General features: G+C 38.9%; 1 protein-coding gene across 1 annotated transcript; it reads left to right on the plus strand.

The window, feature by feature from the left end:
• The first annotated feature begins 4816 nt into the window (after positions 1-4816).
• On the plus strand, positions 4817-13781 carry ncdn (neurochondrin). Its single transcript, XM_028819272.2, has 6 exons — positions 4817-5313; positions 5397-6410; positions 8179-8390; positions 12567-12773; positions 13033-13172; positions 13263-13781. Exons 1-6 carry the CDS (start codon positions 5056-5058, stop codon positions 13685-13687), a joined length of 2256 nt encoding a protein of 751 aa, XP_028675105.2. The 5' UTR covers positions 4817-5055; the 3' UTR covers positions 13688-13781.
• Positions 13782-18264: the final 4483 nt, after the last annotated feature.

Genomic DNA, 18264 nt, shown 5'->3' on the forward strand with positions numbered 1-18264 from the left:
TGGGCTAAGAAAGAAAAATAAACATTAAACCGATTGTAGACGTTTATGTTCGAATCAATAAATCCGCTGAAACCTTGAAAACATCGACCGCACATAAAAGTGAGAAAAGAGAAGAAGAAGAAGAAGAAGAAGAAGAAGAAGAAGAAGAAGAAGAAGAAGAAATCCAGCTTCTCAGTTCTGCAACTTAACAGAAGGGAACTAATCGATGTATACTAATGAGAAAAAAACAGATTGTTTCCAATGTAACAGGATGAGTTTGCTTGTTCTTACACCTGTGTTATCAATTCGCAGTCTGGTCGTTGTCCTACATAATCCTCTTTAAAAATGAATGAGGTGTCCTCTGTTGGATCGCTGTTTTCTATCCGCTGCCCATGTGGTTCAAAAATATTACTACCCTCTAAAAATCAAGGTGCCTATGTGGTTTTCAGAATGATTCCATAGGGCCTAAAGAAACATCCACATGAAAGCTAAAACCTTTTATCAGTTCTGTTTCATATAAACAACCATGAGTATGATAACAGATTTCTGAAAAACCAGTGGGTGTAGAAGGTCTCTTGCAGTACACAATCACATAGGCTAAGTTCAGGTTTTCATTATTTCCAAATTGCCTATAAATTTACATTAAAGATTTCTGTTTTGTCCAAATATTGGGACCCATTACTTTCAAAGCCCAAAAAACCGAATGCAGGTGCAAAGAACCCTACATGAAATGAAACGATTCTTTGTCAAACAATGGAGCTATCAGAAACCACAAAATCCATGAACTAAGTGCCATTACAGAGCTGGTATTTTTAAAAGTGTACTCACTATATTTGGAAAAAGTAAAAACCAGCAGTAGTTTTTAAGTAAACACTTGTGCAGTTATTAATTCTGAAAAGTTCCTTTCGTTTGTTACAAAGTATGTTAAGACTGTTTTTTTTATTATGTGTTTTACAGATGGACCCACGTCCTAATAAGTCATCAAGTTTGCCTTTTATACTTGTAAAGGGCGCTACATTACATGATGCTTGATTGACAATGATGAACCAAACCATACATTTTCTTTACTGCTTATCCCGTTCGGTGCCAATGACACCAGTGCCTATTACATCAGTCGTATTATTTTTAAAAATCACCCAGTATTTTTCTGCATCTCCTTTTCATTTTATGGCATCCTGGGGAGCTTGTTTATCCTGGCGTTGAGGATAAGCGGGTTAGAAAATGAATGGTTGGTAGATTTTAATTCCTATTTAATTGTCTTCTTTACATTAGCAAATTCTTTATGTATTCTATCCTGCTTTTAAGTTTTTGATTTATTTTATATTTAATCAATTAATTTTTGATAGCTCACGTAAGAGTAAAGCTTGGCTTTTTGGAATCGGTTTAGCAACCTGTTTTAAGTGAAGCATCCATCGTGGGATACATGCACACCCCTCTCTGCAGAGAGGTCTATGATAACAGAAGTTATGTACAAAGTAAAATCAAAGTAACATCAGTCTGTTAATTTTGTATACTTTCTTCATTACCTTCACAAGGCTGCGCACTTAATCAGTCTCAGATTTTAGACAGTTTGTACTGTTGCCTCTGAAATAAAGAGAAGCTGTGACAACTGTGCGGAGATGTTCAAGTCTGTCCGTGTTCACATGGATTTTTTCTCTGGTTGTTCTGGTTTCTTTCCACGTCCCAAACACTTACCTGGCTAACTGCAGTGGTAGCGAGTGTGTGTCAAAGCATTACTTGCTGATATGACCAAAATGCAACAAGTCGCTACTCTAGTTTTGGGTTTTATAAGTGGAACATAATAACAATTTAAGATTGGGTACATTTTACAAAGGAAACTAATTAAGACAACCTTATTTTTTAAAAGCAAACTTGAACTTGACATAATTCATACAGCTACGCTACTTTAAGTCTGAGTATACCTCTAAAGTTACTTGCCAAGTATTTGATAGGGATGGGACGTTTGACACCGATGTTCCTGGAGCTTGACTTCCTACAATGGAGCACAGTGTATTAAGGTTTCATTATCACATGACTGAAGACATCCATTTTGAACGCCACAGAAGCCCTGGGAGCTGCCTACCTGCTCCGAAATTTTGCTATGCCCCAAATGCTATGAAAGGGGATATGAAAGTACCAGTCGTATTTTAGAAGATATTTAAGCAAGTTTTGAGTCTAGTGGAAATTGTTATAATAAATACCTGGCTATACTGTTCTTCTGTACTGGAGCTCATAAAGTGTCATTAACACTCTGGCAGTGACTGTGAAGCACGAAATGTTATGGGGGCCCCTTCACAACCAGCAACAAAGTCTGAATAACCACTGTTATATTTTTCAATGGGGTTGTTCAATAATAGATCACCACTTTTGTTTTTTTCTTTTAAAGTGTAACCACTACATGTAGGAATTAAAAAAAAAACCCTTCTCAAACAGTAGGCAACATTTTTAAGCAATGTGGGCTAAAGTTGCTTCTAGGGCCCCTCCAGGATTAGGGGCCCTGAAGCTTAAGCTTTGTTGGTTTCATGGTAGATCCACTCCTGTACTCTAGTCTACTGTCTGTAAGCACTTTCTGTAAACCCCCTTATTTGTGCTCATTTGAACAAGCTGGTTACCTAAACCCCAATATGATTGTCTTTGCCTTTTAGTGCAATTATTCCCCACAGTGCACTTAGCGATGTCGCACAATGGCATGGTGGTGCATCATATCCTTAGGACAGCAGATTTAAGCATTGTTTTATTATAGGAAATTGTACACCTATTGCAGCATTTTAATGTCAATATGATTATACATAACATCAAAATAAACACACAGACCACTCATACGCTTTTAGTCCACCTGTCCAATGTATGATTTCTCCACAGTCTGTCTTGAGCTCATGGCTGCAATGATTTCTGTAAATCATCAGATGTAAACCACCAGATTTTCTGTAAGCTATCAGATTTTCGAAGCATCATGTCTTTTTTCAGGACACACAGATTGTGAATGAGCCAAGATATTTCTTAGGGATCAGAGAGTTCAAAAGAGCTGTGTAATGTTTGAAATCTTTTTCTGGAATGTCTGGTCTGACCCTAAACAATATAAATGTGAATTATGTGCACTTAGGAACTGTGAAACTGAAAATATTTGTGAGATTCCAGTGTAAAAAACACTATAATGTATCTCAGAGTGAAACTCTGTAAAAACCAAAGGAGCACGCCATACTGAATTTTTCCCCAATTTTAGATAAAATTGATAGAAGGTTTAATAGCCTACTTGGCTTCTAAAAGAGCTTTCTTTGAATCAATGAATGCTGTTGTCTAATTTGGAAGATTTACCAAGATCAATATACATGTCAAATGTTCTGGATGTATCCTTGTCTGTGATCAAACTAGTAGATACCAAATGATTTAATTTTATGGAAAAACAATCCTCACTGTTTAAAAAAAGACAGAATATGTGGGCACCAGAATAAGGATGGGTTAAATGTTCTTGATTTTAAAACTGCTAATGTTATATTCCACCTTAATAAAAGGAAAAGTGTTGTGTGTGTCTGTCTGTATGTGTGTCCAGTTGCTATGTCTGTCATTCCAAAAGACTGTGAATCTTTTGTGGTATAAGCATTACATGGTGCACTACAATTGTTAACCCTGAGGTCTGCATTGATTACTTAAATTTCAACCCATCTTAGACAGGTTACACAGCTAATTCAAAATTAAATGGTTACAACATCTTCCTAATAATAAAGCACAAATTTGGCGCATATACTCTAATTTAATCTTTCAAAAATGGGATGCTTAGAATGTCTTATTAAATGCAAAACTAGTAAAATTCCTCTATAACTCTCTGTTTTCATTAGTAGGTTCTTGCAGTTTGGACATTATTTTTGTTGAGCTATAAAGAATTTATGAATAAGTACAGTGCTGCAGTCTGAGCTTTATAAGAACATCTGATCCACAAAAGGTTATTCAGATGGATGGTTATCACGGAATCTCAACTGTAGATGTCATAAGTTTCACCTCATCCCTTCCATTAGATGGAACTGATATTAGAAATAACAAAAAAAGTAATGATAAACACATCAGGAAAGTTTGCTGCCAACCATCTACACCTGTTGCAGTTTTGAGATGGAATGCTGTGTTTTACGTGATATTATCTGGAATAAAATATAATTATTACCAATTCAATATTGTAAAGAGGTACCTTTTAAATTGATAACTAGATTTTATCCTGTTAACGTTTTTCTTACACTTTGACTTAGGGTTGATGCTGATGTAAAATGTGTACAGTATATTGTATGAAGGATCCAGAAACAATGTCACAATATTTTGGGAGTGTCAGTAAGGTGTACTAGACCGTTATACAAAATATGCTGAATTACTCTGTCAATTTTGCTTTAAACCGGCATTTGAGAGATATATTTCTGTGCTTTAAAAGAAATGAAAATTAAATATATTAACCTGTTAATAATTATTGGACGATATTCATAATCTGAAATGCCCCAAGGGAAACCCCAAAAAGTAATATTTAACGGTTGAACTTAATCATTGCTTTCCAGCTCTAAATGCTATGGAGACACCTGATATTCAATGATGAACTGAAGTTTAAAGTCGACATAACAATATCATCTGCCACCGTGGATTATTTTATGTATATATCGCACCGCATTTAATTATAGCATATAAAAGATACATACTAATTATTATATTTTATATATTTGTTTAAATGTAATAAACTTTTACCATTTTAGAAATCTTTATCAAGAAGCTTTAGAAGCTGCACAGTGATTTGTTCGCCGATCAGGCCGAGCACTTGACACCACATTCATTTTCCTCACTTCCGTGTCGTCATTTCCTGTTTTGGCGCGCCTGGACTTTTTACATTCGTGTGTCACATTGTGGAAGTTCGCTGCTGCTGCTGTGCTCTGGGTGTGCGTAATGATGTGATTCTTATTTACGCGGTTTGTTCTTCTTGTGCCCGTGTTTTTCCGACCTAAAGTTATTTATTTTTCCTGGACACTTGCTTCTGTCCTTCTGAGTACGTGACTGCTGGAGAACAATCAGCGTTTCAGCGTGGGCTGATTCTGCTTCGGTTCAGCGATGTCTCAGAGCAGTGGAGCCGCGCGTGATGATAACAAGACAGAGGCACCGGAAGAGCCCGACACTACCATATGCCCTCGTATCATCAAAAGTCCCGGTCTTCACGAAGAAGACTTAGGAGAAGCAGTCCGAGATGCCGAAGCCTCAGCTACTGAACATTCTGACAAACTGGCCTCGCAAAATGCAATTTTGCAGCGCTGCTTACAGATTTTAAAGAACCCCGCCAATGACAGCGAACAGTTTGCTGCTCTGCTGCTGGTGAGACACTTGTTAGTGTGTAGTCCTGAAATGAATGTAATCCCCGTCTAACTTCTTACATGTTCTCTCTTGTATACCTGCAGGTGACCAAAGTGATTCAGGCTGGTACTGCCGACCCCGGCACCCGCCGTCAGATTTTTGATGCCGTTGGTTTCAGCCTACCCAATCGATTACTGGCAACAATGAATACAACACCCGACTGCCCACCCCAGGTGCTTTGCTCCTTGGCTGTGTCCCTGCTGGCAGCCTTTAGTACAGATCAAGACTTGGTATCTCACCCTCAGCTTCTCAACAAAGTGCTTCTATTTTTGGGTTTAGCGTCTGGACAGAGCCAGGTATCTGTGGACCAGGCTACAATCCAAGATAGTTATCAGTGCTTGCTAGCAATTGCCTGCACTCCCGAGGGTCCTCGCATTCTGGAGGCCAGAAGTGCAATACCACTGCTGTGCCAGGCGTACTGCCAGAATATGCAAGGAAGTGAGCATGCACTAACTTTATTAAACAGAATTCTAAATTGGGAAGCAGGTTCAAGAGCCTGGAAAAAGTATCCAGCTGAACTTACCCAGCTGCTACAACAGCTTAGTATGGAATTCAGCAGAGCAGAGGATCAGCAAAAGTTTACACTGTGTGAGATCTTGCCATATTTTCTCCCTCCTCCGCAGGAATTGTTGCCAGCCAACCTTCAGCCCAGCCTCGCTAACCTTTCAGGAGGTCTACAGTCAATTCTTGGTTCTAAACTCAGCATAGCCCAGCGTGATCCAGCTCTTAGGCTTGCTGCCTGCTTGCTAGATAGCTTTGGACCTGAATGGGCTGTTATGAAATACCCTGGAATGATGTCTGGTCAGTTTTTGGCCCTAATGGTAAATCTTGCATGTGTGGAGGTACGCATGACACTTGAACAACCTGCAGACACATTTTCTAGTGGCGGTTTGCCATCCCGCACTGATACTATCACAGCCTGCTACCGCATACTGGAGTTTGCAATGGAGACGTGTAGCCAGGATCCTCAAGAAAGGGGTCTCACATTGGAGCGCTGTCGTCAAATGATTCTAATCTTGGGGGAGGCCATTTCTGCAATTATCTTTTACCTGATGCAGGTGAGAAAATGTTGGTTGTAGTAGTAGTCATACTGTATGTTCAGAGAAAATCTTGTCTCCAGTGCCATGATGAAGAAGAATTGTTTTCTGTTATTGCTACTACCTGAAACAAAAAAAAATTGTCTGTTTACAATGTACAGTATATTAAGGTGACAGTACTTTATTTGTTTCAAATGGGAAATTAAAAGTTTAGAGAAGCTCAAGAAAAATGTAAATATTGTAACAAACCACAACCCATCAAACACATACAAGAACTTCTGGATTGGATGATAAGAGAGCTGCTGCCATCGTAAGAGGCTTGCAGGTGGGGATAAGATGTATTCAGATCTGCCCATTTGTGCCACAGAGTTTACATTTAAAGTAATTCACAGTTGGATAGAGCAGGTCCAGTGTGTTGTGTCCACAAATGGAACACACTGATAGAAGTTTGGAAGGAACAAAATTCCCTAAGTTTAATGTCACCACTGGTCCAGGGTCTGAATGATTCTTCATTCTGATAGTGTTGGTAACAGATTGAATCATTTCTATTGCTGAGGTAATAAATACTAAAAAGGAGGCTGTAACTTATCTATCTAGGCAGTAATTTGGATGATTTCAGTCCATATTTCTTAGTCTGGATCACACATTTTAGCCGTTTTTTTTAACCATTGCTCATTCACATACAGTAGATGTCCAGTCCCCCTCCTGCCTTTTCCATTCCGTCTGATTGTACCGTATGAAACCCATTCCTTAAAATAGAAGTTTAAGCAGTACCTGACAACTTCATTCAACTTATTTAAAAGCAATTGAATGTTCCTCATTATATGCAGGCAGGCCAGATCTGACTCCTTGCCACCTTACTATTGTCCTTGCTTCATATCTACACCCTTTCCATCCTAAGATGAGCAGCTCTTCCGATAAGGTGTAACAGAGCTCCTTAGGTGGTAGTGATCACTGTGCTATCAGCTGAGAGAGGGGGAGCGGTTGGTAGCAGGAGAATATTGAAATATTTAATATATCTCACTTTAGCGCTGCTGCCTCGCAGTTAGGAGACCCGGGTTCACTTCCCGGGTCCTCCCTGCCTGGAGTTTGCATGTTCTCCCCGTGTCTGCGTGGGTTTCCTCCGGGTGCTCCAGTTTCCTCCCACAGTCCAAAGACATGCAGGTTAGGTGCATTGGCGATCCTAAATTGTCCCTAGTGTGTGACCTGCAGTGGGCTGACGCACTGCCTGGGGTTTGTTTCTTGCCTTGCGCCCTGTATTGGCTGGGATTGGCTCCAGCAGACCCCCCGTGATCCTGTAGTTAGGATATAGCAGGTTGGATAATGGATGGATATCCCATTTTACATTTCTCAGAGTCTCTTACATTCTCAAATGTTGTAGAAATGAGAAAACATTTGAAGTCAGATCCTCTACGCACACCCTGTGACATGTTAAGTTTTAGCTTGTCTGAAAGGCAGTTAAGATGAGCTGACACTTGGGTTTGCGATGACAGCAGCATATTTTCAATATAAAAAACAATTAAAAAATTTATAGTGACAGGCCAGATGCCAGTTCACATCTAATCTAACATTTAATAGTTAATAATCAATAAAAAAGTATCAAAAACTAAAAGAAAGAGAGCTTCTATAAAAGGCTGCTGCTGGTGCGGTGCCCAGAAGTAAAGTACGTAATAAAAATGTGAATACCCCACACCACTGAGAACAGCTTTCTTAAATCTAATAAGTAACAGCATAGTCTTTTCCAAGTAACACAGCATATTATTTTATCTTTTGTGTCATCTTCTTGCAGGTCACCACAGCTCAGTATCATGAGCCCTTCATCTTTGCTTCTGTCCGAGCTCTCTGTGTCTGGTTGGCAGAGGAGACTTCCTCACTTAAGCAAGAAGTGTGTGCTGTGCTGCCCTTTCTCATTGACTACAGCAGAACTCTGTTTGAAGAAGGAAAAAAGAAAGAGAAGACAAAGGAAGGCACAGCGAGCCCTTTTGTAGGGGATGTACTCAGGTATGTTTAGAACTGACTTGTGTGGAATTGAGAAGGTTTTGGTGAAATGACAGATAAACTGTGACCATGAGCAAAATGAAATTACAATTCCATTTAATTTATGTTTGTATAGTGCTCATCAATGAGTGCAGGCACAGAGTGCTGTGACAAGTTCTTGGGTAAAATGCAAGTATAATGTACACATTATGGCACAGATGTGTTTAAATACACAGTTAAACAAAGTAGTTTGAACCTTATTAAAATAAACGGATCCCAACGCTATTTGTCTATTAGTTAATTGTCTAACTATGGCTAGTTGACAATAGAGGAATGGAAAACATAAACTTCATCAGCAGTATCCCTGGAAATCTCTGAAAGATATGAGGTCAGTTGTAAAGTTTTATTTGACGTTTGCTTTAAATCATGCCATTGGACTCCAAATAAATAAAAATAACATTGATATACAAAAGGCACTACCTCATAAAGGGCTCACTATTTACTACTGTACATCCAAACTGGATAGCAGAGAGGTGTTGAGTATGACATACAGTACTGTGCAAAAGTTTTAGGCAGGTGTGAAAAAATGCTGTAAACAAAGAATGCTTTCAGAAATATAAATAATGATTGTTTATTGTTATCAATTTACAAAATGCAAAGTGAGCGAACAAAAGAAAAATCTAAATCAAATCAATATTTGGTGTTACTACCTTTTGCCTTCAAACCAGCATCAATTCTTATAGGTACACTTGCACAAAGTCAGAGATTTTGTAGGATTCTAGTCAGGTGTCTGATCAACCAATTCTACCAAACAGGTGCTAATGATCATCAATGTCACACGTAGGTTGAAACACAGTCATTAACTGAAACAGAAACAGCTGTGTAGGAGGCTTAAAACTGGGTGAGGAACAGCCAAACTCTGCTACCAAGGTGAGGTTGTGGAAGACAGTTTCATGTCATGGCAAGATTGAGCACAGCAACAAGACACAAGGTAGTTCTACTGCATCAGCAAGGTCTCTCCCAGACAAAGATTTCAAAGCAGACTGGGGTTTCAAGATGTGCTGTTCAAGCTCTTTTGAAGAAGCACAAAAAAATGGGCAACGTCGAGGATCGTAGTCGCAGTGGTCGGCCAAGGAAACTTAGTGCAGCAGATGAAAGACACATCAAGCTTATTATCCTTCGAAATCGGAAGATGTCCAGCAGTGCCATCAGCTCAGAACTGGCAGAAACCAGTGGGACCCAGGTACACCCATCTACTGTCCGGAGAAGTCTGGCCAGAAGTGGTCTTCATGGAAGAGTTGCAGCCAAAAAGACATACCTCCAACGTGGAAACAAGGCCAAGCGACTCAAGTATGCACGAAAACATAGGAACTGGGGTGCAGAAAAATGGCAGCAGGTGCTCTGGACTGATGAGTCAAAATTTGAAATATTTGGCTGTAGCAGAAGGCAATTTGTTCGTCGAAGGACTGGAGAGCGGTACAATAATGAGTGTCTGCAGGCAAGAGTGAAGCATGGTGGAGGTTCCTTGAACGTTTGGGGCTGCATTTCTGCAAATGGAGTTGGAGATTTGGTCAGGATTAATGGTGTTCTCAATGCTGAGAAATACAGGCAGATACTTCTCCATCATGCAATACCATCAGGGAGGCGTATGATTGACCCCAAATTTATTCTGCAGCAGGACAACGACCCCAAACATACAGCCAAAGTCATTAAGAACTATCTTCAGCGTAAAGAAGAACAAGAAGTCCTGGAAGTGATGGTATGGCCCCCACAGAGCCCTGATCTCAACATCATCGAGTGTGTCTGGGATTACATGAAGAGACAGAAGGATGTGAGGAAGCCTACATCCACAGAAGATCTGTGGTTAGTTGTTTAGAACAACCTACCAGCTGAGTTCCTTCAAAAACTGTGCAAGTGTACCTAGAAGAATTGATGCTGTTTTGAAGGCAAAGGGTGGCCACACCAAATATTGATTTGATTTAGATTTCTCTTTTGTTCATTCACTGCATTTTGTTGATTGAAAATAAATGATTAACACTTCCATTTTTGAAAGCATTCTTTGTTTACAGCATTTTTTCACACCTGCCTAAAACTTTTGCACAGTACTGTAGTTTTCATTTGATCTTAAACATGATGTTTGGAATGTTGTATTAGAGTGAATTTTTGTGTAAACTATCATTTACTTATTGTAATGTGATATATACCTTCAGTAAAATACAAAAGAATATATTAAAATAGCATAACTTGCTATTCACAAATCAATTTAAACAAGTTTTCCCAGCAACATTGGGAGGAAGTTAAGAACCAACCCTAAAATTTAAAACATGCTTTTGAAATAAAATAAGAGTTTTATTTCCATATGTGTGGCTTCATTTTATTATAGAAAAATGAACACTGTGAAAATAGTACAAGTGTTTGGAGTATAAAGAGTCAATTTAATTTTGGAGCTGTTTAAATTTGGTATTTTATAGACCATATTAGATATATTTTATTAATCCCCAAGAGAAAAATGTGACGTAACCCCTCTGCACTGTTCTGTAACACTTGTTTACAAAACCATCCTCCAGACTGATGTTTACTTGATTATGTTGAACTCTTGTGTAAGTGTAAGTAGACTTGGGGTTATAATAAGGTCACCATCCCTCTTGTGTGTTGTGAAAGGCAGCTAAAGGAGGTTGGCATCATGAAGAAGGGCGGTTGACTGAAAAAAAAATGCCTGCTGTAATACCTCGTTTGAGGGGACAAACTGACTAGCATGAGTGAACCAGAATTTAGCAATAAAAGTGATGGAGAGACTGTACATGCAAGTCCTCTGTTTATATGCAGTATTTACACAACTCATTTGACCAAATGTGAAAAAGCCTATCAAGGTATTTCCCGGCACTTTAGCTACATGCAGTCTACAAATAAATGAACTTACTGGTTTAAAGTTTCAGCTAACAGAGTTGTGGATAAGCTGACTGTAGTGACTGAGGGTTCACAATCAATTTTTTTATGTGAGCAACTATACAAGAGGATAGCACAGATAGCACAAGATTTAAACCTCGATAAGTGTAGAAACCAAAAAGAAATGAAGTTGTTAGAGATCTTGAAGAAATTTAATTTAAAAAATTAACTTGAGTCAGTAAGTAATTCACAACTGATGACCAAAACAAAAAAAGCCCAATTTTTCAAACAAATAGACTGCAAAGGCACACATTCTGATTGCCCATTAGTAAGATAAAGTTCTAAAAATGTATACGTTTTACACTTTAACTTAACTTTAACTTAATGAAAGGTGTTAACTTCATGCTGCACTCTGCTATGACATATGTTTGAAAGATTGCTATAAAACAATGTTAAATATGAAAGCAGAGAGATATAAACATGATATGTGTGTTTCAAAGGGCAGTTACTATGATGAACAGGATTTTAGGAAAAGTAAAGAGTGCAATTTAGTAAAGTGACCTGGGCAGGGTTCCAGTCAATCGCGGGGCCGACTCCTGCACACACACACACACACCCGACCACACACTGAGACAACCTGGAATTACTCATCAAACTAAGCAGTATATCTTGATTTACACAGGTTTGAAAATGTTAGGTTATATTGTGAAAATGCAGCAAAAGTAAGTTCCCCTCCTTCAAAAGTAATCATCTACTGAAATACTTCTTGTAAATCAGTTTAAATGAATATAAGTCTGCAGCGTGAAATCTAAGCACTAAAATGGATATTTGGCAGTATAGCCAGTGAAAGTGTAGTGGAAAATAATTTATAACCGAATACACAGTGGTTAGTGCTGCTGGATTTGAATCCCTTTGTCTGTGTGGCATTTACACATTCTCTTGGTGTCTCTCCTAGTGCTCCAGTTTTCCTCTAACATTCGAATCAAGGCAGGCACTAATCAATCACAGGAACTATAAACTCTCCTCTTTGTAGTACCAGTTCCGAAGAGGCATGCGGAGTACTTGTAACTGAATCTGACAGTTTCCACACAAACAATGACCGAGTTAAGAGCTGAACCCAGCACTCTAGAGTTGTAAGGTAGCAGGGCCAACCATTGCATCACCTTTTAATATTTGTATCCAAAAAAACATGGAACATTGACAGCTTAAAATGTAAACTCCTTTTTTTTTGGATGACGGTTGATAAATTGGTGATCATTGTGGCTTTTAAAATCGGTTACCTCCCTATTGATATACTTTTATCTCTCTCAAAAGGTTCCTTCTGCCTGGACTTTGTCATCTGACAGCTGAGGAGGCCCCACGCAGGATTTTGCTTTCTTTGAACCTATCAGCGCTCATCTATGAGTATATCGAGTATCTGTGTAGCAGACTCAGAGACAGCCAGAAACAAGTGGAGGCCAGCCTTCAGACTGCTTGTAGTGTCTTTTTGAATCTTGTGGTTACAGAACCTGACCACACCAGGTATTGATATGATGCAAACAAAATGTCCTTTTATTATGTATCAGTTATTGCAGCTTAATCTTGATTAAATGTGTGCATTTAAATGTTTGCATATTAGGTCACTGTTTTGCAGCAGTGACTTGATATTCATTTGTAAATGAGTTATTAATATGGTTAGCCTGTTTGAAACTTGATTCTAAATTTGATTCCTTTAAACAAGCAGCTAGGGAACATCAGTTCAACCAATAAACTCCACCTTGTCCTTCTTTCTCTCCTCCAGGACAGATACTAGTTCTTCTTCCTTACTGAATCTAGTTATGGAAATGCTACCAAAACTTTCCCAAAAACATAAGCTTGTCCTGACTGCTAACTTCTGCACTCTAGGGTTGTTACTTGCCAGACTACTGGCAGGCACACCAGGTAATTACTGCTTGTAGATCATGGGGATATTAGTCAGTTTGATTGAACATTTTCTTTATTTATTTATGCACCTATTTTATTTTCTTGCAGGTGTTCTGGATAGTACCATTTCCCGCCTGTTTTTTCGAAGTGCTCTGAGTTTCCTTTCACGAGCTCATGTTGCTCATTCTGATTCTGCATTTGGCATTGTGAGATCTCCATCATACAATGAGTGCTGGGAGGATATATCTGAGCTTTGGTTCCTTGGCATACAAGGCTTGGCTGGCTGTTTGATGGTCTTGGACTGGCTTCCGACTAGAATTTTAGAGACTGGCTGGTTGAAGGAGACTCTCGGTCTTCTTGAGGGCTGCTCTATACCTGTTGACTCCAGTATAGCAGAAGCACTTCAGCCCATTCTTATTGCCCTTATATGCAGTGACCCATCTTGCCGAGAATTTGTCATCCAGAAACAAGGAGCACAGATTGCTTGTCGACACAGAATGTCTGAACTGCAGGAAATCCTTCACGTGGGATGATTTTGGAAACATCAGATTATTAACATGGTAACCATTTTTAGTTTGGGTTTCCAGTTTCATATTCTACAGAGACTACTTTTTCTACAGACCAAAAGACCACACTGTGCTGTAAGATTTGAAAATTCTATCCCAGCACTGCTAGAAACCTGCCTTGTTATTTTTTTTACATGAAGACCAATTTGTTCCAAAGAGATCCTGATTCTTTTTTACAAAAAGCAAAATAAAAACCATTGTGTATAAATGGAACAAAGTTAGCAGTGTCCCCCTTGGTTCAGACCAGTGCATTTTATGGTCATAGAAAGCTGCAATTGTGGCACTATGGGCCAGGCTGTTGCAAATTAAGCTTTTAGGAATCGCAGTTTCAGTCTGTTCCTTTTTATCTCTGAAAGATTTATATAAACATTAAAAAAGCAACAATTAGTTTTGTGTAAAGAAGCATCTCTCTTGTTCAAATATAAAATTAGATTAAATGCTTCTTCTTTTTAAGCCTTCTGACTTGTTGCCATGATCACATTTGCCTTAAGTTGTAGCGCAGTGTTTGGGTATTTGGGTGTGCACTGCCATCTCTTAGCTAGGTGTGCAGGTCTTCTAAGTGAGATTTTCTGTGTCTGTAGATCTACTTTTAAATTACTTCATACATACTACTGAATCCTGACACAGTGAATACACCTCACCCAAAGTTATATTGAAACCACACCTTAATAGTTTTAATCAGTGTTTGAATGGAAGTTTTATCATCTGAAGAAACTACAGTGCCCTATAGGTATACATTTTAAAACAACAATCTAAAAAAAGCTTAGTTGATAAGTTTTAAATAGGTGTTAATACTCATAAGATACTCATAATACTCATAAGATAGGCATCTGGGTTATGAAACCATAGCTAGTATAAGCAGTGTGCTAGCCAGAAAGGCAAAATCCACCTGTGTGCTGGAACCACCTGATGACGGGTATGCTTGGGGTATGAAAGTGGGCAAAGGCTCCGCCTGGGTTATAAGAAGGTCCAGGCTAGTAAGGCCATCTCTGTACTGTTCCTGCAGGTTACTGTGGGTACTTATTGGTATCATGGTACTGGATTGGTGTGGTCCATCAACAGTATCATCTGGTGGTTCAGCAGTACTAGCTAGAAGTAGATTAAGAGAGCTGCTTTGCTCTGGTCCATCAGTGCTGCTTCTCTGTCCCAGACCTTCTGTGGTATAAAAGGACTTGCTGTGGTCTGCTTTTATAAGATCACTTCCATTGTTTTGCACTTGTTTGTGACTGGTGGTTGGCAACTCTTCTGTACTTCTGGAAGTGGTGGGTAGGATGATCGTGGAATGCTCACTGGGGTGGATTGTGGAATAACTTTCTGTGGAGGAAAAAATGGGTAAGGTGTTAATTATGTTTGTGTAATTTGTAAAGGAGAACACAGCCACAATGATAAAGAGCAGAGAAAATCTCTGGAGTAATTCTTTCAAAAAGTTCTGCTTACCTGGGATGCAATGAGATCCGACTGCTGTGTAACCACTGCAGCAGGAAGTGACATTGACCATTTGTTCAACGGTGACCATTCTGTAGGCAAGTCTATAGCGGGTCCTCCAGCAGTTGATGAAAATAATCCAACTCACACAGGGCTCCTGAACCTGGTATCCCTGGAAAAAGGCCCTGCGAACTGTGACATTGACAGCCGTTTCTGTGGTGCAGCATCCTGGTCCATCACACGCCCCTAGAAATACACATCAGCCTTATGAGAGATGAGCTATTCGGGAACGGAAATGCAGAATACACCCTTACTTGTGGTCAGATTGTGGTCTATATCTGCCATGAACCACTATTCCGAGTGTGCTGCCTGTGCCATTATTGAAACGATAAATTTAAAGTACAAAGGTTTGGATAGGAGTGTCTACTAAACAAATACAAAGAAAACTATTTTGAACTGCTGGCTTTGTAGCAAAATGGTTAAAGTCAAATGAAAATAAAGGCCTATAAATTCTTATAGGGAAAAGTCGCTACTTTAAATTTAGAACAGATAAACTCCAGTCCGTGTGACCTTAAACTAGATGAAGTGGGTTTGGAGAGTTTATATTGCTGTGTTATGATCTGATGGATCATGGGGCATACTTATTGTGTATCTTCAAATACTAGTAACTTGAAAAATGTTTGGAAATCTATTGCCAAAGACTTCCTCAAGTGAAAGTTAGGATTCTACAGTGTGCAATAGTAGGCCAGCATTAATGGATTCTATGCATCACTTTGCTATTGTTGCAGTGTATCGGTGAACCCTTTCTCCATGTTCATCACTGACTGCAGCAAGAGTAGCAGGGAAGAATTCCAAATGTAAATGCAGAAAATTAAGTTAAATTAGATTAGATAAGGCATCCTTATTTGTTCCCACGGGGAAATTAAAATTTTACAGAAACTTAAAGGAAGAATATACAGTATAAATGCACAGTGTATGTGAGTATATACGAGGGACGTTCAAAAAGTTTTTTTTTTTTTTTTTAGTTTTTTTTTAACTCTGTTTATTAAGAATTTCAAACACAAATTACATCACTTTTCTACGTAGTCACCTTCATTTACGACGCAAAGTTCCCAGAGTCATACCAACTTGTTAATGCCCAATTACTACTCCCGCCTTCACTGTTTCCAACGAAAATATAAAAGTGCGGAAACTTTTTGAATGTTCCTTGTGTGTGTGTGTGTGTGTGTATATATATATATATATATATATATATATATATATATATATATATATATATATATATATATATATATATATATATATATATACAGTGGTGTGAAAAACTATTTGCCCCCTTCCTGATTTCTTATTCTTTTGCATGTTTGTCACACAAAATGTTTCTGATCATCAAACACATTTAACCATTAGTCAAATATAACACAAGTAAACACAAAATGCAGTTTTTAAATGATGGTGTTTATTATTTAGGGAGAAAAAAAAATCCAAACCTACATGGCCCTGTGTGAAAAAGTAATTGCCCCCTTGTTAAAAAATAACCTAACTGTGGTGTATTACACCTGAGTTCAATTTCCGTAGCCACCCCCAGGCCTGATTACTGCCACCCCTGTTTCAATCAAGAAATCACTTAAATAGGAGCTGCCTGACACAGAGAAGTAGACCAAAAGCACCTCAAAAGCTAGACATCATGCCAAGATCCAAAGAAATTCAGGAACAAATGAGAACAGAAGTAATTGAGATCTATCAGTCTGGTAAAGGTTATAAAGCCATTTCTAAAGCTTTGGGACTCCAGCGAACCACAGTGAGAGCCATTATCCACAAATGGCAAAAACATGGAACAGTGGTGAACCTTCCCAGGAGTGGCCGGCCGACCAAAATTACCCCAAGAGCGCAGAGACGACTCATCCGAGAGGTCACAAAAGACCCCAGGACAACGTCTAAAGAACTGCAGGCCTCACTTGCCTCAATTAAGGTCAATGTTCACGACTCCACCATAAGAAAGCGACTGGGCAAAAACAGCCTGCATGGCAGATTTCCAAGACGCAAACCACTGTTAAGCAAAAAGAACATTAGGGCTTGTCTCAATTTTGCTAAGAAACATCTCAATGATTGCCAAGACTTTTGGGAAAATACCTTGTGGACTGATGAGTCAAAAGTTGAACTTTTTGGAAGGCAAATGTCCCGTTACATCTGGCGTAAAAGGAACACAGCATTTCAGAAAAAGAACATCATACCAACAGTAAAATATGGTGGTGGTAGTGTGATGGTCTGGGGTTGTTTTGCTGCTTCAGGACCTGGAAGGCTTGCTGTGATAGATGGAACCATGAATTCTACTGTCTACCAAAAAATCCTGAAGGAGAATGTCCGGCCATCTGTTCGTCAACTCAAGCTGAAGCGATCTTGGGTGCTGCAACAGGACAATGACCCAAAACACACCAGCAAATCCACCTCTGAATGGGTGTAGAAAAACAAAATGAAGACTTTGGAGTGGCCTAGTCAAAGTCCTGACCTGAATCCAATTGAGATGCTATGGCATGACCTTAAAAAGGCGGTTCATGCTAGAAAACCCTCAAATAAAGCTGAATTACAACAATTTTGCAAAGATGAGTGGGCCAAAATTCCTCCAGAGCGCTGTAAAAGACTCATTGCAAGTTATCGCAAACGCTTGATTGCAGTTATTGCTGCTAAGGGTGGCCCAACCAGTTATTAGGTTCAGGGGGGCAATTACTTTTTCACACAGGGCCATGTAGGTTTGGATTTTTTTTTCTCCCTAAATAATAAAAACCACCATTTACAAACTGCATTTTGTGTTTACTTGTGTTATATTTGACTAATGGTTAAATGTGTTTGATGATCAGAAACATTTTGTGTGACAAACATGCAAAAGAATAAGAAATCAGGAAGGGGGCAAATAGTTTTTCACACCACTGTATATATGTATATATATATGGGAGAGAGAGATCCTACTTTGAGAAAAGGATAACTGTCTCTTTCTGGCTGGTTGCAATGTCACTGTCATTCCAATAGATGGCACATCACACACTTGTAATAATGAAATGAATTTAATTATCATTTCAAGTGATGGCACATCATAAACATTTGTATTATTACAAGTGTTT

The sequence above is a fragment of the Erpetoichthys calabaricus genome, chromosome 14 (genome assembly GCF_900747795.2).
Source record: "Erpetoichthys calabaricus chromosome 14, fErpCal1.3, whole genome shotgun sequence".
NCBI lineage: Eukaryota > Metazoa > Chordata > Cladistia > Polypteriformes > Polypteridae > Erpetoichthys > Erpetoichthys calabaricus.

Excerpts from the sequence above, each read along its gene's own strand:
- ncdn (XM_028819272.2), top strand. The coding sequence starts at position 5,056 with ATGTCTCAGAGCAGTGGAGCCGCGCGTGATGATAACAAGACAGAGGCA. Across the intron at positions 6,411-8,178 it reads TTATCTTTTACCTGATGCAG|GTCACCACAGCTCAGTATCA; the intron begins GTGAGAAAATGT and ends ATCTTCTTGCAG. Across the intron at positions 12,774-13,032 it reads ACAGAACCTGACCACACCAG|GACAGATACTAGTTCTTCTT; the intron begins GTATTGATATGA and ends TCTCTCCTCCAG.